The sequence below is a fragment of the Kogia breviceps genome, chromosome 6, assembly GCF_026419965.1.
Source record: "Kogia breviceps isolate mKogBre1 chromosome 6, mKogBre1 haplotype 1, whole genome shotgun sequence".
NCBI classification, from domain to species: domain Eukaryota; kingdom Metazoa; phylum Chordata; class Mammalia; order Artiodactyla; family Physeteridae; genus Kogia; species Kogia breviceps.
The window spans coordinates 116,342,956-116,367,347 of NC_081315.1; the positions used below are offsets into that span (position 1 = coordinate 116,342,956).

A 24,392-nucleotide genomic window follows, 5' to 3' on the forward strand; every position below is an offset into this window, starting at 1 on the left:
GAGGGAGAGAGGGAGGGAGGGGTCAGTGAGACAAGGGGTCACTGGCCCCGGGCTTGGATCCAGGTTATACAGACCGAGGCAGGGTCACTGAATCTGTGCGGTTCCTTCCTGTGCGGTTATTCAAAGCGTAACTGTGACCAGTGAAAGCAGACTTCGGCAATGCCGAGATGACCCTGAGACAGGCCTGGAACTATTGATAAATTGCTCGAGGGGGAAATTCTGGTCTCCCATCTGCAGCTAATGGTTTCTCTTCCTGATCAGCCCTTTGTGTCTCCCTGTGAGGATGTACACCACCATTGCTTGGCTGGGCCTCCCAGTGTAGGTCTCACCCACTAGAACTTCACCTCCGCTGGGAACACTGCTGACACATTCTCGAGGAAAGTTTTGAATAAGAGACCCTCAAAACCCATTTTAATTCTGTATATTAAAGTGCTTCAGGAGGACAGGAACTATGGAGATTCATCTACCCACCTCCAAACTCTTTATCCTGTTCACCTTTCTCTCTACAAGTTCTCCTGCACTAAAAATGCTAACTTCACCTCCTAGAAATGAGGCAACAGAATGAGCACACTTCTGTGTGTTCTTCCTTTCCGCTTTCATGTAGTACGCGTCTACGTGTCTAAGTATACGGGGTCTAGGGAGGGGACAGTGCGTTGTGGGTTCTGAGCGTGAGCTCTGACGACAGAGTTGTCCTGAGCAAGTTACTTGAACATGCCACACCCGTTTCCTCGTCTGTGAAATGGAAATAGTTAAGTCGCTCTACCTCATAACGTGTGCTGAGGGGATGAAAGGAGATAATACACGTGACAGGCTTGGTAAGTACCTGGCATCTGAAAGGGCTCAGTGAATGTTGGTTACTGCATGCACTGGGTGGAGACTTGAGTTACAGAGAGACAGAGCCAGGTGTGAGCCTGTCCCTGCTGCACACCAGCCACGTATGTGGCCCCAGGCAAGTTACTGACGTTTTCTCATCCCTCAAACAGGGCAGAGATCTCTCCCCGTACAGGGCTGCCTCAAGGACGGGATGGAGAGGCTTCTATTAGAGCACCCAGGACAGAATACGTGGTCCAGAAATGTTAGTTCCGTTTCTGTTGTTCCAATCTCACACAGCATGTTCAGGGGGGTAAAAGCAAGATTTATACTATTTACAGAATTTCCGGTGGAAAATTACGACCAATAGAGAATTCTGGAAAATCTCTAATGAAATACTACAAAGTATCTTATAAAATAGAATGTCTGCAGAAACACAATGATAGCTGGGAAAAGTAATCCCAAGAGGGCAGCAAAAAATCTGTCATTATAGAGCTTCCCTGGTGGCGCAGTGGTTGCGAGTCCGCCTGCCGATGCGGGGGACACGGGTTCGTGCCCCGGTCCGGGAAGATCCCACATGCCGCGGAGCCGCTGGGCCCGTGAGCTGAGCCTGTGCGTCCGGAGCCTGTGCTCCGCAACGGGAGAGGCCGCAGCAGTGAGAGGCCCGCGTACCGCAAAAAGAAAAAGAAAAAAAAGTTTGTCATTATATTTACAGAGACGATATCTAAAAATTTAGAAAACTTCAGGTTAGATTTGACTTAGGACTTAAGCAAAAAAAGCGGGCACTACTGTTTGACTGAGGTGCTTTCATTTTTTTTTTCTCTTCATTCTGTCAAAAAGAATAGAGTGACTCTGCTTAGGCTCACAGATAGTTCTAGGCAGTCTCACCCCACTGCTCTGGATCTGTAACTGGCAGCTTCAGACCCAAAGGACACAGCTGAGGAACAGGAAGTGAAAAGGCCTCAAGGTCCCCCTGTAGGTATTAAGAAATTCAACCAAAAAAAAAAACCCAAAACATATTTACCCATGTGCCAACTCAGGCCCCGTTTACTTTTAATGTATATATTATTCAAATAAGCTTTGTTTTCTGGTTCCCAAATCTACAGAATGGATCAGAAGGAAAACTACTTTAGGGGAGGGGTACACAGTCCTAGGCAGAACAAGAAGACACAATAAATTAAAAAGAGCAGATTTTTTTAAAAGCCCCATTATTTGGGGTCATCTAGAAGGGTCAAACAGCATCAATTCCTTGTTACCGTTTACCATATGGTACATTACACTGTAGAATAATGGCATGAGGTATTAAGAAATATTTAATTTTCATGTACTCTGGTGAAGAAAGAGGTGCACTCACAAGAGTGAAAATTAACAACTGCATGTTTTAATAGTTAAAGAGGTAAACCTAGAGTTCTCTGGGCAACTCCGTGATGCAGAAGGATTTCCCTCAAGTTCTGCATGGCTCAGTGAGAAAACATTCTATCAAACTAAATTTGTCCAAAATAATTTTTTTTATTCTATGAAGTATGAGAATAATAGCATGGATCTTAATTTCATAGGGCTTTCATGAACAATAGTAAATATCACGTATCTCAAGAGCGTTGTAATAAGGAGTCTCATTCTTCTCTCCGTCTACAATTATCTTTTAATGGCACGTGATCACTCTTGCTAGCCACGGGTCCAGTTCCCTGTTTCTTTCCCAAGGCAACTGAAACACAATTCTAGCTCTTCTGACCGTTAAAGAAAGAGGGGGAAAGAGTTGATGGGAAGGACACTGCAGCACAACAGAGATTTTAAAAGCTTTCACCGTATGTATGATCCTCTCCCAGTTCCTTCACGAATGCACAGTTGCCTAGATAAAATCACCCTGTCTGCTGATCTGACAGGCCCAGCCACCAGCTGATTAGTGAGCTGTGGTGGACGTCTGCTGGGTTGCAGCCCGCCTCCCTCTTGATTATCCCAATGCCAGAGCAGCCCCGGTGGGAGCGGTGAGGCCCCCCACAGCTGTCTTGTACTGTGTGACCAGCTGCTGTGGCCGCAGTTGATTGCAGATGGGGGTAGAAGTCTGACCCAAGCTGGGCTAGCCAGAGTCCCTTCTCTGGAATTCGACTTTGTATTGGTTTATTTTTGGGCCACGCAGCACGTGGGATCTTAGTTCCCCGACCAGGGATCAAAAACCTGTGTTCCCTGCAGTGGAAGTGCAGAGTCCTACCCACTGGACCGCCAGGGAAGCCCCCCTTCTCTGGCATTTGAAAGAGTTTTCTCTTTTGGAGACGGTATTGTAAGAACATGTGAGCTTGAGGGGTTCTGGACGCGTGGATCAAAGAACTGAGGCGGCCAATCTGCAGAAGGGGATGATGTGATTTGGGGGGAGGGGCAGATATGAGACAGCAAAAGCATCTGGACAGTTTTCAAGACCACCTTCTAGTACTCTCCTCGGCTTCCACACGATGCTCCTTGTATCCTTAAATAGAGGTCCTTAGCCTCGCAGGGGTTGTTTCTGCTCCTTGCGATCCAAAGGCTCTCATCATATGAGCAGGCGTAAGGCATTCTGGAGAATGGTTAGAACCAGAAAGCCTGCGGTCCACGCACAACTTGGTCTAGCCACACAGTGCCGTGAGGCAGCCCCCTCTGTTTCAGACAGCGTGACCAAGGCTGCCCTTGCTATCAGTGTCTGAATTTTCCCGCCGAACAGTCTTACTAGGGAGTCCCTAGTAAGAACACTGCAGCCAAGTGTCATTGCCGTGTGAATTCTCTACAGGTTTTCCGCTAACTCATGACACGTTTCGCAGGGGTTTTGCAGCCGGACGTAAGAGGAGGGGAACACGGGTAGGCTGACAGACCTCCGTGTCCTGGGCACGGCACACCTGCGATCCCGACAAATGACACGCCTGCAGTCGTTTCCATCAGGATCCAGACGCTTGGCCAACTTGGCAGGCGAGGTCCTGCACTGGCTGGGCCACCACTCAGAGGACGCTCGGGAGGAGCTTGGGGACAGCACTGAGCAGGGTGCAGGTGGCCGTGCTGGTCTCCCACCTCCAGATGTGAGGCTCCCTTCCCCAGAGCTCCTAACTCTGCCGTCTCCTGTGTGGTCAGGGGCAATTCTAGGCTAAGTGCCTGACACACTCAGTGCCTAATCTGCGTGACAAAAAGGTGAAGGATGGAAGACAGGGCATAGTTTTTTCACTCTCTCATTATCAAAGCCTTAATTTTTACTGTGAGACTTGGGACAAGCCTTACCATTTCTCTAGCTGCTTCCAACTTTACTACTTTGTAAGCACTTGGCTTTGCTTTCTAACTAGACATGACAACCTAGGAACAAATACCCAGAGGCTCACTGATACTTGACGGGGGTGCCTACATATGTACTTAGGGAGCAGAATTCAGGGCAAAGATTAGGCAAAAGCATCAAGTTCCCCAGGCTGAGCTTCACAAACTATACGAAGTAAATGTTTTTCTCAAGGAGACCGCTGAAAATATTTAGACCTCTCCTTGACTCTTCAGAGGACAGGGCTGGGTCCCGAGCTTCAGACAATGCTCCTAGAAGGCCTTCAGGGTCACGGTCCTCTCGCTAGTCCTGCACGTGACTCCAGTCTATAATGCAAAGCTAGAGACAATTCTTTTAAAGGTGTAAATCCAAGCACTGCACAATTCACTACTGCATTCTATACTCTACTAGAAATTACTTCTCCCACACACCTCTTGGCGCCAGGGAAATAAAGGCAAATGTTTTTATTTAGTAAAAAGACATATACTAATTTCTCAGTTCGGCAAGTGTACAAGCTAAAGATTATGCCAAGGCTAAAATCATAGTGTACAGAAGAAGTATGTCTATGCGAGTGCCTATATGTATCTCTGGGTGCGTTTAACCAGAGAGTTTTTGCTTTTTAAGAAAAGCCTGTTTCTACTTTTAAACTAGACCTCTGACGTTATATAATCAAATGAAATACACTGAAATATCATAAGAATATCTTTTCAATCTATATAACTTTAAGATAGTGGACTTTTTATGTTTTGCTAAAGTAAATATTAGTAAATCAACCTGTAAAGCTTTTAAGTTAGTAAAACTCAGAATGATAATTCTCTCCAGCTTTTCAAGAATTCTAATTCTTTGCTTCTTTAATTCTTTATGAATCTTGATTAAGTCAGGAAGAAAGGGAAGTTCAGTATTTGATGATAATCTCTGACTTCTGACAAACTCTTGACATTACATATTCCAAATGAAACGTGCACCAAAATACTGGCAACTCAAAGCACCTCAATCATTGTTCTATCAAACTCAAGAATTCCCCCATGACTGGACACGCAAGTGTTACCTACTGCAGGAGGTCTTCCTTGATCTCGCTCTGATTTCTGTCGTCTTTGTTTCTACACACTGCACTGTGTGTACTTCCTTGGTGGCATGAAACATTATTTTATAATTATCCATTTGTACGTCTGCATCTTCTTAAACTGGGAGCGCCTCTGGTAATGGACAGGGTCCGTTTAGCAAGTAACCCCACTGCCTAAAGCAGTTCTTGACTTGCAGGAGGAGGCCTCACTGGATGTTGGCAGGGTGAATAAACAATTGGCATTTTACGATATTGGCCTTCACAGGAGAACGCGTGTAAGTCTCACTGCCTGAGGCCCTGGGCTCCCAGCTCCCACACAAGTGGCAAGGTAGTTAAAAAAGCTAAGGATGAACCTGGATTTCTTGAATGGTGCCACAGCGTGGGGATCACCTCCAACTTGGAGGAAATGTCTTTTAAGGATCCCGTTTCCAATAACCCTAAAGTCTGCTGCAAGGTGTGGAGACTGGGTTAATGCTAATTTCTTTGTTTCAACTTGATTTCACCAAGAGTGAATATTCTTACAGAATACACAAAAGTAGGAACTCACAGGGAGACGGGGACACAGCTGGGTATATGAAGCAACTGCAATGGCATTTCCCACCAATGAAGTGAGAAAGTATTAAGTGAAACTCATGTCTTTCAAGGAACAGAAACAAGTTTTCGGAGGCCTTTTTTGTTCACAGAGGAGTCTTTTCCTGACGGGTGGGGTCTTTTTCTTAGAGTCACTGTCCCACTCTAGTTCAGAGTCATGAGAGTTCCCTGGCATTTGAGCTACATCATGGATGTCTGAGCTCAGTGATCTAACAGGAATTTCCTTTAAGAGCAGCAGGATCACGTTAAGTTTCGCCGTGCAGAAAGAAACCCTCTCAAAAATCTCTTCGCGTTGGAGTCACGGCGGCATCCTCCCTGTCTGGGCGCTGCGCTCCGTTACCTTTACCTTCCTGCAGGGAGGGCCGGACTTCAGAACGTCCCTTCAGAACAGAAAGCAAGTCCTGTGAGCTCTCACAGATACTATGTGCAGGATCAAGTCTAATCAAACTTTTCATGTGTCTTCGGCTTTTTTTTTATAAGGTGGAGCCAGCACTAGCGGGACTGAAGTCTGGCAAACCAGGAGCTACCTGATGGCATCAGTGGAGAAGCAAAGCCCCAAACGAGAGGCAGTGCTTCCGGGCACTCATCCCGTGGAGGAGGAGGGTAGGCAGGAAAGTGATCTATACAGGAATTGAAGAGCAAGCACATTGTGGACAAGTCGTTTTCAAGATCATACAGGCGCCTTATAGTTACACAGAGCCACTCAGACCTAGAATGAGGACGACACATTAGTAAACAAGAAGGAGACCCGAGTCCCTCTGCTAACGCTGGGAGGCGGTGCAGCCCGCGGAAGCACAAAGCAGACCAGGACTTTGGGACCCGATGCGGCCGGGAGCTTAGAGGTCAGCAAAGCGCCCCTTTTCACTTGTGCCGAGGAACCAGTCTCCGGCTTAAACCTACTGCCCCAGGCCATACAGCACCGGGAGGGCTAATGTGAGAGCCCGTGTGGCCTCACTCCTAAGTCTAGTCTAAGCTCTTTCTACAACAGGGTGCCCTGTTGGCCTGGTCTTTCATTTAGAACAATACACACAATACCCTCCAGGGAAAATAACTGGTTATCACTGAGAGGCACCTCCTCGGAAAGGCCCTTCATGATCTTCGAGTCAAAGCCGACCCTCAAGTCACTCCGTGTTTTATTTTTATTATAGCACTTACACTTTCCTGTTTGTTTTAAATCAACTGCTCTCCCCGAGATGTAAGCAGTACAGAGACGGGACCTTCTGAGCCTTGTTCGATACTGTGTTTCCAGGTATTATGGAGCTAACTGGCATTTATAAAGTGCTCAAGAAGTGTGGGATAACGACTAAACAAGTCAACTACTACACAGACAGAAGTTTCTGAATTCCTGAAACAAACAAAGGGATACGGGGAAACAGGAGGGAGAGTATCATTCCTAATTTGCGGAAATTTTTATGAATGCAAATCTGACCTTCTCTCTGCTTAGTAATTCTTATCAGATGACTGCCAGTGCTGCTCTCTACCACAGGATAGTGGGGAGGACAGAACTTCAAAGGCTGCATGACTGATCCAGCAATGAGAGGGGAGAGGAACACTGGAGACTCTGATTAAGTGCAGCCCAGCCGACAGGAGCCTCACTGGTCGCTGGTGAAAATTTTTTTTCTTGGGGGGAGGGCGGGGAGACTTTGTTGTATTTTTCTGGGGCAGGGCAGAGGGGCTACACCTTGACCTTTAGAAAAACAAGTAAGTGACAAGAAAACACCATGATCACTGTAACATTATTTTAAAAAGAGATATTTGGGATCCATTCTAGGACAAAAATGCATTCAGCCTAATCGTCTAATCTAAAATACTATATAATGTTAATCGTTAAGGACACAAAACCAAATATCAAAGTATGAAGCAGAGAAATACATTTTTGCATGATTTTTAACAGAAACAGCATTAAAGATTTTGGTGCAAACAGAGGACAGAGTAAAATCAGCGCATGTTGGCCCTTAGCGCGGTATGCTTATAAGGGTTTTCTGTTTCAAGGCAGAGCATAAAAAGGGCTGCTGTCCATACCTAAGTGTTTAGTCATTAAAAGGACAATATTCTTCTAAAAAAAAAAAAAACGCCAAGAAGAAGTACAAGAGCATATGCTTGCTACTAAAATTACTTCTAAACTACGATGCCGTGAGCAGCTGGGGGCAGAGCCTGTGCTCCTATAACCAAGCTGGGGGGCCAGTGCAGAAGAGGTCCTCAATTAATAGCCATTAAGTTGAATTAAATATGAACATCATCTGTGATATTATTTTTCTGACACCTTGTTTGGTCACCTGTATGAAGGGCTGATCTTTTTACCTGGAGAAAAGCCTAGCACTCAGCGCTAGTTTAGAAGACTTCTGATAGAAAACAACGACGACATTTTGAAGAACCCGGGGAACGTGGATAAAGATGAGGAAAGTTTCACGGAGGAGAAGCAGCTGCATTAGGCCTTGGGGGTGGCGTCTAAGGAGGGAGGGAGGCCACATACGATAAACAAAGAACCCTACCGGGTGGAGGTTACCATTTCCATTTTACAGTGGAGGAAAATGAAGGTTAAAAAGCTCAAGCAGATTGCCGGGGCAAAGAGCTGATGTAAAATTCATATCTATTTGGTACCAAAAAAAATCTCTGCAGATTCCCCTGGGAAAGTCCGCTGAAATCTGAGCACCAAAATTAAGTTCTGAAAGATGAAGCGGTCATCTGGTTCTAGTCAAGAATGAAGTGACCAGCAAGCTAATGCTCTTCTCCTAAGCAACACCACCCTCAGGCAGAGGAAACGGGCTTTCCAAGCACAGGGACAGCACGTGCGGCAGCCTCCATCTGTCTCAGGGACGGCAAATAATTTTGTTTGGACTGAGCCCAAGGCGCATGGTTGGAGGTGAGGCAGGTCAGAGAGTGGAACCCCCAGGACAGGGCAGACGCAGATCCACACTGACGTGGTCTGCACTGCGTCCCTCAGACAGTGGGAAGCACTGACCGTTTTTAAGTCGGGAAGTGACACAATCCGTTTGTGCTACAGCAGATCCCTCTGGGAGCAACACAGAGGATGAACTGGCAGAAAGGAAGTCTGCAAGCAGGAAAATTATCCAAAGGCTTATTACAATAATCCAGATGGAAAGTCTGAGCACCTGATCTGGGGCTATGAAACTGCTGTGTGAGAAGGAAGGCTCGAGACAGACCCAAAAGATGGAGCGCTGATGGGATGCGGGTTCCTAGAGAGAATAGAATCCAAGGGAGCAACTCTGAGAAGAACCGTCACAGGGTAGACACACTGTGAATTCAAAGCCTAGCAAAGACTGAGGCGATTTACAAAGCCAGGTTCCCGCCAGGGATGGTGGTCAAGTGGTCAAAAATCAGATAACTACAATAGAAAGAAATGAAATAAATAGCACCTATAAAGATGAGAGTGAGATCTAGCAACGGTTACCAATGAAGAACTTGATAGAATACAGTGAATAAGTCCCCAGGCCACATTTTTAAATAACAGAAAAAAATGAAGCATCCATCTCTTTCTCACTAGAAACAAATATATTACTTTTAAGCCTCTACAGATCATCTCAACTGAGAAAACGTCTCTATACCACAAAACCTTCCAGGTCCTGGGCCAGCCTGAGCTCCTCCAATGCAGCCCTGGGTTTGCAGAGTAAGATGGCATTTTGCCGGGTTTTGTTACTTGTCTGTTTCTGAAGCAGGCAGATTTGCCACTGGTCAGTAAGGAATGGCTGGCGAGAGTTAGGGGAAAGGGAATGGAGAAAGATTCAAGGGGCAAAAAGGGGAAGAAGAGAAGAGAGAGACACATACTATATTGCAAATCCATAGCCGGTATAAAAACCATCAGATGTTTTAAAGCACCAATTTGATTTTGGTGGCCTTTCCTCTTTAAAGGAGCAATGCTGGATGGCATCAGTATGAACAAGAAGATTCACAAGCAAGTGCCTCTGTTTATAACTATCGTCAGCAGTAGGACCAGAGAGTCGTTCTTACCATGTTTCAGATGTAGGCAGCTGTCATTCTTGGACCTGTACCTGCAGAAAATTGTGTCTTTAACAAATTTTTATTGAAGAGGTTGTTGTACATTCCAAATACGTAGTGGCTACAATATAATGTGGACCTGTTTGCTTTATTTTTTATGGTTCTTATACCAGCCATTTTTATTTGAGCAGTACAAGTAGAGGCCTTATCTTTTATGAAAGAAAAGGGGAAATAAACTGGACCTCACTGATTGATGCCTTGAATTAATGTACACGAAAGATAAACCCTATCATCATGTTTTATACTTTTAAATAACCCCAAACCATAGAAAAGATTCTCAAGGGGATATAAGGTAGCATATCAGAGAGTCATCATAAAAAACTGTATCGTAAGGAGTTTTGCAAATAGGAGAACAGAAATGTTACAGAAAAGAGAACACAGACGACAAAAGCAAAAACAAAACCTTAAAAACAACCACAGTTAACAACCAGGAATCCAGGTGACAGGGTTTGCAAGGAGCTTTTTAGGGGTACCTTCACATAGTCACATTTAAAAGAAAGGTCTTTCAAACATTTTTAAAGAATCTCAGGAAGAAAAGCAGAGTTCAAGAATCATATAGCTGAAGAATAAAGCAGCGTGTACAGAGATGCAGACTACTTTAAAAGGTGCTTGTCAGAAGCATGAGAATTGGCTGGAAAGTCACACGGTGCCTACCTGATGTAGACTCCTGTAGTTTCTCTCTCTTCCTCTTCTTTTTCTTACCCTGGAAGAAGACAGGCACATGTTCATGTTATAGACTGTACTGTGAACACATGGGTGAATGTGATACAAAGGGACCAGCAGTCGGTGAGCCAAGAGATCAAGGTGCCTCATTATCTCTCTCTCTTTACCATCTGTACCTAGAAACAGGGCAAGAGAAAGAAATTCCTATCTGTGACCTCTGTCTCTACGGCTTTGCATTTAATGTCATCAGTACTGTACTGACGTTGGCAGTGGCCATACACACACACACACACACACACAGGATGATGTCCTAGGGCTGTGGCCACAGAACCCCCCCCCACACACACCCACCTTCAAGGAAAGCCTGCTTAATAAGGAGGCATTCCTTTTCCTGCTAACCACCACACTTAGGACCCACTTCTGGTAGTGTTGTTGATCAATCTTCCTTACTGTGAATTCTACCGTCTAATTAAAAATCCACAATGTTAACTGAGGCCCCTCAGCTCCCATGGCACAGACAAGACGTAACTGAAGACAGTAGTAGAAGGGTAAGATAGAACCTGAGAAAACTTAGAAGGTAATTTGCAAGACTTATTTATGGCAGCAGTTAAGGACCTTGCTTCCTAAAACAAACACAATAATGTGAATATGTCTGCAATTTAAAATAATTTCAGGGCTTCCCTGGTGGCGCAGTGGTTGAGAGTCCGCCTGCCGATGCAGGGGACACGGGTTCGTGACCCAGTCCGGGAGGATCCCACATGCCGCAGAGCGGCTGGGCCCGTGAGCCATGGCCGCTGAGCCTGTGCGTCCGGAGCCTGTGCTCCGCAACGGGAGAGGCCACAACAGTGAGAGGCCCGCGTACCGCAAAAAAAAAAAAAAATTAAAAATAAATTTAAAAAATAAAATAATTTCAAAATCATCTTAATCACAAATTTATAATTTTAGGTCCCACTGATAGTTTAATTTTCTATTTTTCTTCATAATTACTTTCCCCTCAAAAAATAATTATAATAGGGCATCGACACAGTATATATTTGATTTATACAAATAGTAAATGACCAACCTGGATTAGGATGGTCTTTTCAAATAAGTGTCATAGGACGCATATCACATCCAGTATCTCTATCTTATGTCTGCTGTAATAATCACATTCACAAAAAATAAAACCGTAAGATTATATTGAGTGTACTGTGTGAATATATAATATCTATTTTTGTGCACCTCAAGATAGTTTTGCTTCATGTCACATGACTCGACCATTGAGGCTTTATATCTTTGGAAAGCTGACTGAAACTATCCTCACAAACACTAAAGTAGACAACAGATATTAGTGACCTGGGGAAATGGCATATCAAAAATAATGGAGTCGGGCTTCCCTGGTGGTGCAGTGGTTGAGAATCCGCCTGCTGATGCAGGGGTCACGGGTTCGTGCCCCGGTCCGGGAAGATCCCACATGCTGTGGAGCAGCTGGGCCCGTGAGCCGTGGCCGCTGAGCCTGCGCGTCCGGAGCCTGTGCTCCGCAACGGGAGAGGCCACAACAGTGAGAGGCCCGCTTACCACAAAAAAATAAATAAATAAATAAATAAATAATGGAGTCTTCTTTCAGAAGATTAAGGTGCTCCAGGAGGAGGGGAGCAGAAAAGAAAGGGCATGCTTCTCAGGGGTATCTCCCTTTCAAATGCAATGACTGGTTTCCAGAACGTGCAATAAGGTGGTTTCCTGTATCTGGAGCCTTCTTCCTCATCTTCTCCTAGCTCCCATTTGCCCTTTAAGACTCACCTCATGAGTCTTAAAGGTGTCATCTTGTCCAGGACCCTTCTCTCCCCACCACACCTCCACCACCCGCCCCCCCCACCCCAGACGTCAGCCCCAGGCAGAGCTCACCACCATAACGTAACTCCGCACAGGTGTCATGATGGGCTGTGGCCCTGGACCCCTCAGCCACATGGCTACTGGCTCACATGAGCACTGCCCGAGTCTCAGCACATCTCTGCCACCTAGCACATGCCTAGCACGTGCCTAGAACATGCGACCGTGCCCGGACATGTCGGACTGATGCTGCTTTGTGAAATAACCTGTACTATACTCTAGGTATACATCGGTGCTTCAAGAGAACTTACATTTATGGTAGACAAAAGGACCTAAGGGGTTTGGATGTATTCATGTCAGCTTAACACAAAAAACAAAATTCATGTGTAGTAAACACATATAAAATTTTCATTAAAATCATATATAGTACTTGGGTAAGCACTACATTTAAAAGCTCTAATAATATAAATAATACACCTAAGAAAATATGTGCACTGATTTATGAAAACCAGTTATAAAAAATGAAAGTTATAAAAACAAATTGAAGTTATAAAATCTACGATGCCATAGAATAGGACAACTTGATATTAAATCATTGAGATATATATTTAATATGATTGCAGTGAGCATCTGGATAGCATTCTGACGACGAAATGCTAAGATACAGGCATGCATCTTATTTCGACTGTATTCCTGTACTCTTATTTTAAGAATACTGCAATACCTTTAGCTAAAGTGATACCATTTGACTGACTTCTGTTTGCCTTAGTAATTAATAGGCTTATTTTGATTGTTATAAACATTTTAAGGAACAAAGCTGGGCTTCCCCTTCATTCAAAGAGATCCTAAAATCAAGTTACACAATTTCCTTTAAAAGTTGCACAGAGGAAAATCTTTAAAGGTAAATTCACATAACACTGGTTTTCTTTAAAACTACTCTCTTCCCGGGCTTCCCTAGTGCCACAGTGGTTGAGAGTCCGCCTGCTGATGCAGGGGACGCGGGTTCGTGCCCCAGTCCGGGAAGATCCCACATGCCGCGGAGCGGCTGGGCCCGTGAGCCGTGGCCGCTGAGCCTGCGTGTCCGGAGCCTGTGCTCCGCAACCGGAGAGGCCGCAACAGTGAGGCCCGCATACCACAATAAAACACACAAAAAAACAAAACTACTCTCCTCCCATCTCGCCACATGGAGAAAAGGGGAGAGAGCAAGAGGGAGAGAACATGTGTTTCTTTCATCTCTTTGAAAGTGGAAACTCACTCCTTAAGGATCAGAAACAGAAACTTCACTCAAAGACATGATATCATTCATATATGTAGAATCTAAAATACAACACACATAAATTAGGAGGTTGGGATTAACAATATACACACTACTATATATAAATTAGATAAGCAACAAGGACCTACTGTATAGCACAAGGAACTCTACTCAATACTGTGCAATAACCCATATGGGAAAAGAATCTGAAAAAGAATAGATATACGTATATGTATAAGTGAATCACTTTGCTGTACACCTGAAACTAACACAACATTGTAAATCAACTGTACTCTAATATAAAATAAAAATAAATAAATAAATAAAAAGGATGAGTTTGGGAAAAAAATACAACACAAATGAACATATATCTATGAAATGGAAACAGACTCACAGACACAGACAACAGACTTTTGGTTGCCAAGGGCAACCAATGATGGTTGCGATGGGGAAGGGAAGGGAAGGCCTGGGAGTTCGGGGTTAGCAGATGCAAACTATTATATATAAGATGGATAAACAACAAGGTCCTACTGTATAGCACAGGGAACTATATTCAGTATCCTGTGATAAACTGTAATGGAAAAGAATATGAAAAAGAATATATACATATGTATAACAGAATCACTTTGCTATATAGCAGAAATTAACACTGTAAGTCAACTATACTTAAAAAAAAAAAAAAAAGACAGTCAACACGCAACACTAAATCTATGCAAAGTCACAGCACAGCAAAGCTCTCTCCCAGAGGTCAAGGAAGGAAGGCCACTCTCCCCTATAAGGCCAACCACACACAAAAGAGATCCAGGACAGGGTCAGAGGAGGACATTTCTGAAACCCTTTAGGTGGGGGACTGATCTTCCCCACTTAAAGGGCATCACGAAGGCTCTATCCAATTACGGCCCAGAGGATGGAAGCCCAGTTCAGGGAGGAAAGTCTTCAACTAAAGTAGACTTCCTAAAAAGGTCCTGGACGACTGAGCTGGTCCACCTGGAGGAGGAGGGAAATGGCATAGACTGTGAAGTCTGGGGGACCTGGATGTCCCCTGTAGCTTAGCCACTACATGGCCCTGGACCAATTACCTAAGCTCCTGACAATTTAATTTCCCTCATCTGTAAAATACAATAATACTGTTGATGCCACAGGATTATTAGGACTAGAAAATAACACAGAAAGCATTTAAGACAGCTCTTGACCATCGGCATATAGTATTGCGCTGGCCAAAAAGTTCATTAGGGTTTTTCCACAGCATCTTACAGTACAACCCAAATGAACTTTCTGGCCAACCCAAGTAGTTATTTAAAACAATCAAGACAACGGTTCAAGAGACTTGATGAAGCTGCCGCTCCCAAGTCACGAACAGGAGGACGCTTACTTCCTACGTCTTAGTTGTATCCAATTTTTAAGCTCCAAATTCTGACCAGCAGTGACTTTTTCTTTGGAGCATGTCACGGGAAACAAATGTGTTCCGAAAGTCTTGGTGCCTCATCATATGGGATCTAAGACCTCAGATGTGCGTCCGCACAGGACCATCTCCAGCAATGACCACACACTGAGTTACATATTGATTCATGGCTTCACCCTAGCCCTTTTTTAAAAAAAAATCATTTATTTATTTAACATCTTTATTGGAGTATAATTGCTTTACAATGGTATGTTAGTTTCTGCTTTATAACAAAGGGAATCAGCTATACATATGCTTATATCCCTATATCCCCTCCCTCTTGCGTCTCCCTGGAAACCTCCCTACCCCACCCATCTAGGTGTTCACAAAGCACCAAGCTGATCTCCCTGTGCTACGCAGCTGCTTCTCACTAGCCATCTATTTTACGTTTGGTAGTGTATATATGTCCATGCCACTCTCTCACTTTGTCACAGCTTACCCTCCCCCCCCCCATATCCTCAAGTCCATTCTCTAGTAGGTCGGTGTCTTTATTCCGGTTTATCCCTAGGTTCTTCATGACCTTTTTTTTTTCTCTTAGATTCCATATATATGTGTTAGCATACGGTATTTGTTTTTCTCTTTCTGACTTACTTCACTCTGTATGACTGACTCTAGGTCCATCCACCTCACTACAAATAACTCAATTTCATTTCTTTTTATGGCTGAGTAATATTCCATTGTATATATGTGCCACGTCTTCTTTATCCATTCATCTGTCGATGGACACTTAGGCTGCTTCCATGTCCTAGCTATTGTAAATAGTGCTGCAATGAACATTGTGGTGCATGACTCTTTTTGAATTATGGTTTTCTCAAGGTACATGCCCAGTAGTGGGATTGCTGGGTCGTATGGTAGTTCTGTTTCTAGTTTTTTAAGGAGCCTCCATACTGTTCTCCATAGTGCCTCGCCCTTTTTAAAAAGGACAATTCCATTTAATATGAAGTCTGTCCTAGCTGGCACTCTGAATGCTAGTCTCACAAGAAACATGAAAATTATCTTCAAATTTTTAAATTAAGAGCTTAAGTAATCAAAATCATTCCCCTCTATAAAATATGATACAACTAATATCACTTATAATAGTCTTTCTCAGTAGTTTTTGCTGTATATCAAGACTACATGAGTAAGGTATTCAAACTCTGAAGTAATAAAATAATTGGCAATATAAATGAGGTATATTTTTCCCAATAAAATTAGTACAGCTTAAAAATATGATAATACCTACGCCATCTGAATAAAATATATAATAGGCATCGGGGTATGTTAATATGAAACAAACAAAAAAATGTATTTTTTACCCAGTTTAAATTAGTCTGTGCAAAACAGTCACTGGAATACATTGTTTGTAAGAAGTGTAAAATAACACAATCCATTTTGGAAAGAAATCTGACAATATATATCAAGAGGCTTTAAAATATTTATAATCTGTACTCAGCAATTTCACTACTGTTTCACTACAATTTCACTACTGTGAGTCTATCCTGTAGAAATAAGTCCTAAAAACTGTTATGCACAATCCACTGCAGGATAATTTCCAATTATTAAAAAAAAATAGCAAATGTCTAAAAAGCAGGGAAAAAATGGTTAAGTAAATTGTGACATTCACTCAGTGAAATACTGTATACCTGTTAAAACTGATATACAGAAACACTATGCCGTAACAGAAAAATGCTTATTATATATAAGAGCAAGCAGCACGATTCAAAAGTGTATGTATATACACAGCCACCCACCCACACATATCCAAGTAAAAGATAAAAAGATATGCACAACACACCACTGTGAAAAGCAATTATACTCCAATAAAGATGCTAAAGAAAAAAGATATGCACAGAAAAAATACTGGAAGGTGGTATAACTAGTTATTACTAATGCTGCCTTTACATGATGAGATTATATGCTTTTAAAAAAATTTTTCACCAGCATTTTAATGATAAGGTTTTCTTCGATTTAAAAAATTTTACTTAAAAATTTCATTAGCATATAGCCAAAAAAGTTGACAGCACAAAGCTATCAGAATGGAATATATCCATGAAATCTTTACTATGAAGTTCATTAACTTTCAAAAATAGAGAACGGTGCCAGCATTAGATACACTCTACAACACATTTCCTTCATGAGAGCAACACAAAGAGAGAACAAGTGAGAGGAGAGAGCCGTTGGTGTGCATAAAGTGCTTACATAATTGTCTCTTGCAGACCAGCCTGGATAGAGCTGCATATGTAGCTGTCTTTCCTTCCGCGCTAATTCATAATATTTAGCCTGCTCTTCACGAGAGAGGGCATGCCACTGAAAAAGAAAGGGGAAGGAGGAAAAAAAAATCAAGTAAAAGCAAAATAGCGACAGTATTATACGTTTCATATTTCAAATACTGAAGAATGAAAATATTAAGCATTTAAACTTCGATTTATTTTTAAATGGCAGAAGACCACGTGTCGCAGAAATCCATCTAGAGTTCGGTGGCTGGAGTGAGACTCCAACTTTGATTTCTCTATTCTGTTCTCATGTTACATGAAACCTGTCAAAGTATCCAAAGTGAAATGGCCTGTCACCCAGCCTTTCTCTTCTCCAATACAAATTAAAGAGAACATTCACTGGTGAACCTCAACACCCACCTTAGCCCTTTTTCACAGTTTGCAGCATATTCTGACATCTGAGCCCAAGCACCATTTATTTATGCAAAAGGAAGTAATTTCCACAGATATATCCTCACCTCCCATGCACTCTCCCACTCTGTCATGTGAGGAATCTGAAACCTTCATCACATGATCCTGTCTATAAAGCAAGACATCAAAAGTCAGTCTGTCTCAGTCTCTTCACCCTCCCCTCACACTTATTTAAACACTAACTGTCCATAGGGAGAATACAGATAATACTGTATAATCAAACATGCACACTTTATGGCTATGTTTTTTAGCTTCCTTCGGATGGAAAACAAAAGCATGACCTCAGTTTATCTTGCCATCTAGACTTTGAGACTATAGGATCTAATATGGAGAACGTAGCAGCTGACACCCTGCAAATTTTCCATTTCCCTTTAGGTAACGTATATTTATTTATCATACAGAGCAAAACAGTTTATGCAGGTAAGGTGCTGTTTGGGATTTTTGGCAGCCTGTTACTGGCACTTGGTGTGTGTTTGCACACTACTTACCCCAGGCCCCCAGGGGGCAGTTTCCAAGTTTGTCCGTCTACTTCCCAAATGCCAGGATCTGTTGTCAGAAAACCCCAGGAGAACTGGCTGCACTTTGGGGAACCCGCTGGCTGGAAGTGATGGCTCAGAGGCAGTGGACCCAACACCACACCGCTGCGCAGCTACATACACGTGCACATGCACGCGCACATGCTATGAGTGAGCCCAGCTCCCACTCCGGGGCTCCCAGCTCTAGGGTGTGTGGCTTCCCATTTCGCTAACTTCCCCTTAAGGGCTGGGCGATTCTTTCTCATTCACCTCTACCCTGCGTATTGATTTTCATTACCCTGTGCTTGTTTTTTAAAACGATAAGACAAAAAGGAAAGAAAGGTGTGACTGGACTGGGGGCAAGGAAGGAGGAACGAGGGAGAGAGGCTGGTGAGCGAGAAAAGGCTGCCCTCCAGGACAGCGATCGAGTGGTCAGCATGCAGCCCCCAGGGCACGGCAGGGGTGCTCTCCTCAAGAAAACGAACACCTGCTGCTCTTGCCTGTTGGAAGACGGAGAACCTGATCTCCAGGAGAGCACTAAGGCACCTTCGGCCTCATCCCATCCTCCCACCCAGAGGCGGTGGGGGGCTTACAGGCAAGGCAACCAATTCCATTTCCTTTGAAAAGCCCTTCGAAGGCCAGGGCCTCTGTGCTGGATGGGGCAGATGATTTCATTTTTAATTGCTTTACACGTGCAGAGTGTAGAGTTAAGATGCATGACACACAGCGGTACTTGGCCTGAGTCTAAAGGCAAATCAGGTAATATGCTTTTCTTTTTTTAAAAAAAAAAGAAAAAAAGGAGGGGGGGGGCGGTGGAGGGGGGGAGAGGAGATGGGGAGGTGGCAGGAAAAAACAAACAAACAAAAACCCCAAACACCTGGAAAAAGTTACCTGAGACACAATTCTTTGTACTAACAGAGTAATCACAAATAGTCAAGGGGAGCCTAAAAAGGCAGGTCTGGGAAACAGTGGAAGTTCAGGCAGGAAAAGTCACACTGCCTCTGTCAACTGACAGCTTTTCTAAACCTGAGGTACCGACCTAGAGACCTTCACAGGGAGAAAAAGCCGAACTGGGCACAGTGGGAAAGATCAGCCTACACTTTTTTTAAAAAAAAGACTGATCGTTAGTGTTTAGGCAGTTCTGGTGCTCACATGATCAGCAAGAGGCAAAGCGTCATCAAAAAGGAACAACAACAACAAAAAGAGACTAAGAGGAAAAAAGATAAGGATAGAAGTCTTACTTTGTAAATCTGTTTATTCATTTGATAAACAATCTCTCTCATCCTACTGCAGTATGTCAGTATAAAGATATCTTTTTTATAAATATAATTATCTGTAAATATATTTTTACAGTATAAAAAAGCTTAAGTAATTTGAAGTATAATTTTATGTAATTTATGGCAGCTTTATAACTTGCTGAGAAAATGCGGCATTGTAAATAGAACTTATCTTCCAAATACGTATGGAGGTTGGGTCTTCTACCCAAAACAACCAGTTAATAAACAAGCACGAATTTCTCAGTTACAGCAGGAAACTCAGGTTGACAAGACCCCAGCGAACAAAACAGCAAAATTCAAGGAGAAAAAAAGCAGACCACAAACTAAACTGTTTATTACTTGCTTACTTTTGATTGCTTTTAGTTCCTTGATATTATTTCTAATTCACAAACTTTATTCACAAATGAAACATCATTTACCAGAGTAAAACAGTAGGTAAAAACTATGTATTAAAGTTTTGCACTGAAAACAAGAATAAAGTCTGATGCAGACTAGAAAGGTGATCTTTCTTTACAGGAATTTCTGAAACACAATTGACTAAAAATGCTTTTCCATCTCTTCTGCGTACTGAAAGATTCACCAAGTTTTTGGGAAAACACCCATTTAATTTGAAGAGACATCCTAACAATAAATATGCAATAAATCGACTTCCTTTAGTAGCCTGGAAGGTCTGAAAACTAAAAGCTTATTTTAAAGTAATATTTGTGTTATTATTATTTAGAATACGAAATAGAAAACTTTGATGCATTCATATGGATGAACATTTCTATGCTAGAAATACAGTAGAAGTGAATAAAAAATCAAAAGATCAAATGTTCTAGGATGAATTTCAGACCCACTATTAAGAATTCTAATTATCCCAATGTAAAACTTCATGATTTTAAAGCTGGGAACTTTAAAGAACTAGCAAGGACTACCCTGCCAGAGGCGGAGTTATGAAAGGATAGAAAACCTGATCTTAATCAAAGATCTCAGAGACCTATAAATAGAAACAGGTGTCCAAATTAAAAACAGAGAGAGACCTTAAATGAGAACCATCCTTTAGGACACATGCTCTGATCTGGGGATTGTTAAGGGAGCTGAGAAAGTAGCAACTGCTGGAAATGTGCACTAAAAATGGGAAGCATACATTCATATATTCTTAACTCTCTAGAGCAGGAAAATAATTCCCACTGGAGGACCATGGACCTTTAACTCAAAAAAGAAACAAACAAACAAATCTAAGAGTTTTACACAAGCTGAAATAAGAACCCTTCTTTCCCTCTGATTTCTTCTTTTAAAGGGTCAGGGAAAATGGTCATCAGCCTTTAAGCTTTCAAGGCGGAGTCTTCAAAAAATGATGGGAATCACTCATCTGCTATGATCTGGCTTTGGAAATCATTGTAATTATTGTTATTAAGTGTTTAAGAATCCACAGGGAGATAGAGTACTGTACACGGGGCACCAGAAGAGCTATAATCTACCACTGCATCCCACCCCTGAAACCCTGGTGTCTTGCAGATTGGAAATCGCTGCATTTTTATGCTCTCCAACAGGAATCGATAATACAAGAACGCCTGCTTTCCTCCATCTGCTTCCTCACATAGGCTGGAAATCTCCTAAATGTTTTCTGTTATGAATGTTGAAATGTATTAGGTTTGTAACAAACATGACAAAAATTATCAACAACAGCTAAAACATGATCTCTAGGTCTCACAAAGGTTGTCAAGACCCTCCTTCTCCTGAATGTTCATTTGCAAATCATGAATTTCTTGAGAGGCTGCAAAAACAAATACACAGGGTCATATTTTAAGAAGCTACCGGGACTTCCCTGGTGGCTGAGTGGTCAAGAATCCACCTGCCAATGCAGGAGACACGGGTTCGATCCCAGATCCGGAAAGATCCCACATGCCCCAGAGCAACTAAGCCCGTGCACCACAGCTAAAGAGCCTGCGCTCTAGAGCCCACGAGCCACAACTACTGAGCCCTCATGCCACAACTACTGAAGCCCACGCGCCTAGAGCCCGTGCTCCGCAACGAAGAGTAGCCCCTGCTCGCCGCAACTAGAGAAAGCCCACGCGGAGCATCAAAGACCCCAACACAGCCAAAAATAAATAAATTAAAAAAAAAAAAGCTACTACACATATATGAAGAGCATCAACAAGTTAAGATGAAGCATTTCTAAAATTACAATGTAATTACAGAAAAATGCAATTTGAATTAGAAAAATTCAGATGTTCTCCACCACCTGTCAGATACCCAACTAAACCCATTTCAAACCTGAGAAAAGTACTGGGAAGGACTTGACTAGCCTCTGGGCTGGTGGCTGAACAAATAAATCTAAGACTGTCTGTCTCAGCTGTAAGTCCAGTTCCTGGTACATGACAGGTGCTCAGAAAAATATCTTAGCATGGGTGAAAGAAGCAACAACAACAACAACAAAAAGAGGAGCAGTCGAGAAGCCTGGCCCATGTACACGTAAAGAATCAGACAGCAATTTTCTAGAAAGAAGACTTCTCAGACCTGTACCAATTCTTCTATTTAAAGCTTCCAAGTGGAACGACCTGCTTATGTCTTGCAAGGAGCAGCTGGCCACATGTGCTTGCCAGGGTTCACCCAGAAGCGTGGCTGGTTCCGCAGGCCTTTCTGTAGCCCCCTGGCTGAGCTAAGTGGTTTCCTGCTTCAGAGTGTGCACGTACACACGTACGCAACACCTGCACGCGCACCTGCTTCACCTCACCCCGTTCATCACATGGCTAACCCCACGCAGCTCTCAGGCCTCAACTACCTGCTCAGTGGACCCTTCCCCAGCCCCCCTGTGGTTCTTTCTCAGATCCTTGATCTTCCTACTCACAATATTTATCACCATTTAAAGTATATATATACTGGGTAATTATTTGTCTAATATCTGTATCCTGTCACAAAACTTCGAGCTCTACGAGGGCAAGGACTACATCTATTCTATTCAGCAGTAATTATCTAATGCCTACCACAGTGCCTGGTACCTAAAAGACACTCCAGATATATTTGTTTCAAGAATGATAATAGGAGAAATAGTTATTATTTTCAGGAAGTTTTCTATGTGCCAGGTACAATCTCAGTTGCTTACAAGGCATTGTATCATTTACTCCTCCTAAAGGCTGTCGTGCTCTCTGTTACTCCCCAAATGGCTGGTGACTATACAATGCTTCTATGACTACCTGATATGTAAGTGCATTTGGGCAGATGTTAATGAAGAAGTTCCACGCTTACCATAAACATTTACAAACCATCCCACTACTTACCCTTCTGCCTAGAATCTGGTTGATAGCTGCGCTTTCCTTTAGAGTACACTCTGCTACGACATTCGCTCTCATTTCTTTCATGTATAACATAAAAGCATTCAGAGGCTTCTTAATGTGAGGTCTTTTTGGCTCCTGCTCCTTTCTCTGTTCATGCTGAGGCTTCCTAAAAGGTGGGGGTGGGGAAGAGGTTAGCCGAATAAGGAAGAGATGGCAGGAGAGAAGCAGAGCATCTGCTTATAAGTCCAGCTCAGGCTGGGGCCACCCTCTGGGCTCTCTATAAGCCCCCAGAACACCATCAACTTAGAAGAGCACCTCATCAACTCCTTGTGGATAAGGATCCTTTGGTTTGAGTAAGTTTACCTACAGCTATAGAGGGGTTTAACACAACGTGGAAATGGGCTTGTGAAGACACTCCATCTAAACTTTTAGGTGCTCCTTGCTCACCTCGGGAAAAGCTGAACATAGAGTGCGGGTGGGTCAGTCCTCCTCCAGAACTGAGGTTCTTAACTTTTGGGGGGTCAACGGCCCCTCTGAGAAGCTAATGAAACCTTAGACTCTCTCCCCCAAACGCACGCACGCTGGTTTTTGCCTGTATTTGCAGGGGTTTTATGGGTGGTCACGTGCTCCCTGCCACCCCATCCATCCTGCCATCCCAGTACAAACCCTAGATTAAGAAACTCAATTACGAATCTCTTCAGATAATTTAGCCCTGCTGTAACAGCCTGGGATACCCCTGGCCCGACAGGAAATCCTGGGCTTGGTTTGCCCCTTTCCCTTGAATTCTGTGCTCTTGAAACCTCGATGCAGGGTGACTGCCTTTCCAGAAGGAAATGCACTGAACCCTCCAATCTACTTCACTCCTGTGCTCCTCAAGAATCGGAACCCAATCAAACCCTTGTAGTAAATGGCTAAACAGCTCAAGTTATTCAGTCTCTATGCTCTGAAGATCACTCCCGCTTTGGTGAGTTTCCCTTCGTCTTTTGAGGTCTGTGTCCCTTTTTCAATCTCTGACCCCAAATCAGAGCAGTTGAGAATCAAGCTGCTCACTGTCCTCGGGGACAGAGCTTTTGAGGCGGACCTACACTGATTTCCATAATAACGGAGAGGGGGCAGATTCAGCAACAGCGAAGGAGAAGAAGTTGTGTGGTTTAAGTCCTCAGTACCGTCAGACACTCGTGGGTGAAGACAGAGGCACACTTACACGTGCATTAGGTCGCTGTCAGTGTGTGGGTGTTCCTGTTTGACCTGAGGCGTTACGATAGCTGGATGTGGGATGCCAGTTGTGTGGGGACCAGGAGGACCAGGAATCATATGATGAGAAAACCTAAAAGAAGGAAAGACAAGAAAACAAAATGAACTGCTGTAGCAAAAGCTAGACCGAATTTCCAAACAACCCACTAACTGCTATTGGCTGACAGTGAAAACACGCCTTCATACGCAGAAGTATTAACTATAAGTTAGAGCAGGCTGATGATTAATTCCTTTCTGTATTCAGGTGGAAAATATTTATAATTACGTGCCACCTCACAGATTTTTTTTTTCAAGCTAATGGTACGACCTGGCATTTCTCCTGGGAGGGCTCTAGGCCATAGGATTTAAAAAAAAAAAAAGAGTGAGTCACTTTTCTTGCAAAGCAGTTTTCAGAGAAGAATTTCAAGAACAATTACTGGAAATATAACACTATATTAAGATTTAGCTTTTTAAATGATTTAAAAATCTAAAGACATCACATTTTAAACTCTGTCTACATTCCTAAGCGA

At 43.2% G+C, this 24,392-nt stretch overlaps 1 protein-coding gene across 6 annotated transcripts in view; it reads right to left on the minus strand.

Moving 5' to 3' along the window:
* LEF1 (lymphoid enhancer binding factor 1) overlaps nt 1-24,392 on the minus strand; it is a 120,849-nt gene that overhangs the window by 5,443 nt on the left and 91,014 nt on the right. For 2 of the 6 annotated variants that reach the window (XM_059067680.2, XM_059067679.2), the window contains 5 exons: nt 23,834-23,956; nt 22,633-22,795; nt 17,093-17,200; nt 10,401-10,449; nt 9,699-9,739 (listed from right to left, as the gene is read on the minus strand). In XM_059067680.2, the coding sequence (XP_058923663.1) occupies nt 9,705-9,739; nt 10,401-10,449; nt 17,093-17,200; nt 22,633-22,795; nt 23,834-23,956 (478 nt within the window). In that variant the 3' untranslated portion in view covers nt 9,699-9,704. Of the gene's footprint in view, nt 1-4,512; nt 6,439-9,698; nt 9,740-10,296; nt 10,450-17,092; nt 17,201-22,632; nt 22,796-23,833; nt 23,957-24,392 lie in introns of those variants that run through there. The other 4 variants (XM_059067682.2, XM_059067681.2, XM_067036467.1 and 1 more) reach the window with 3 other exon arrangements.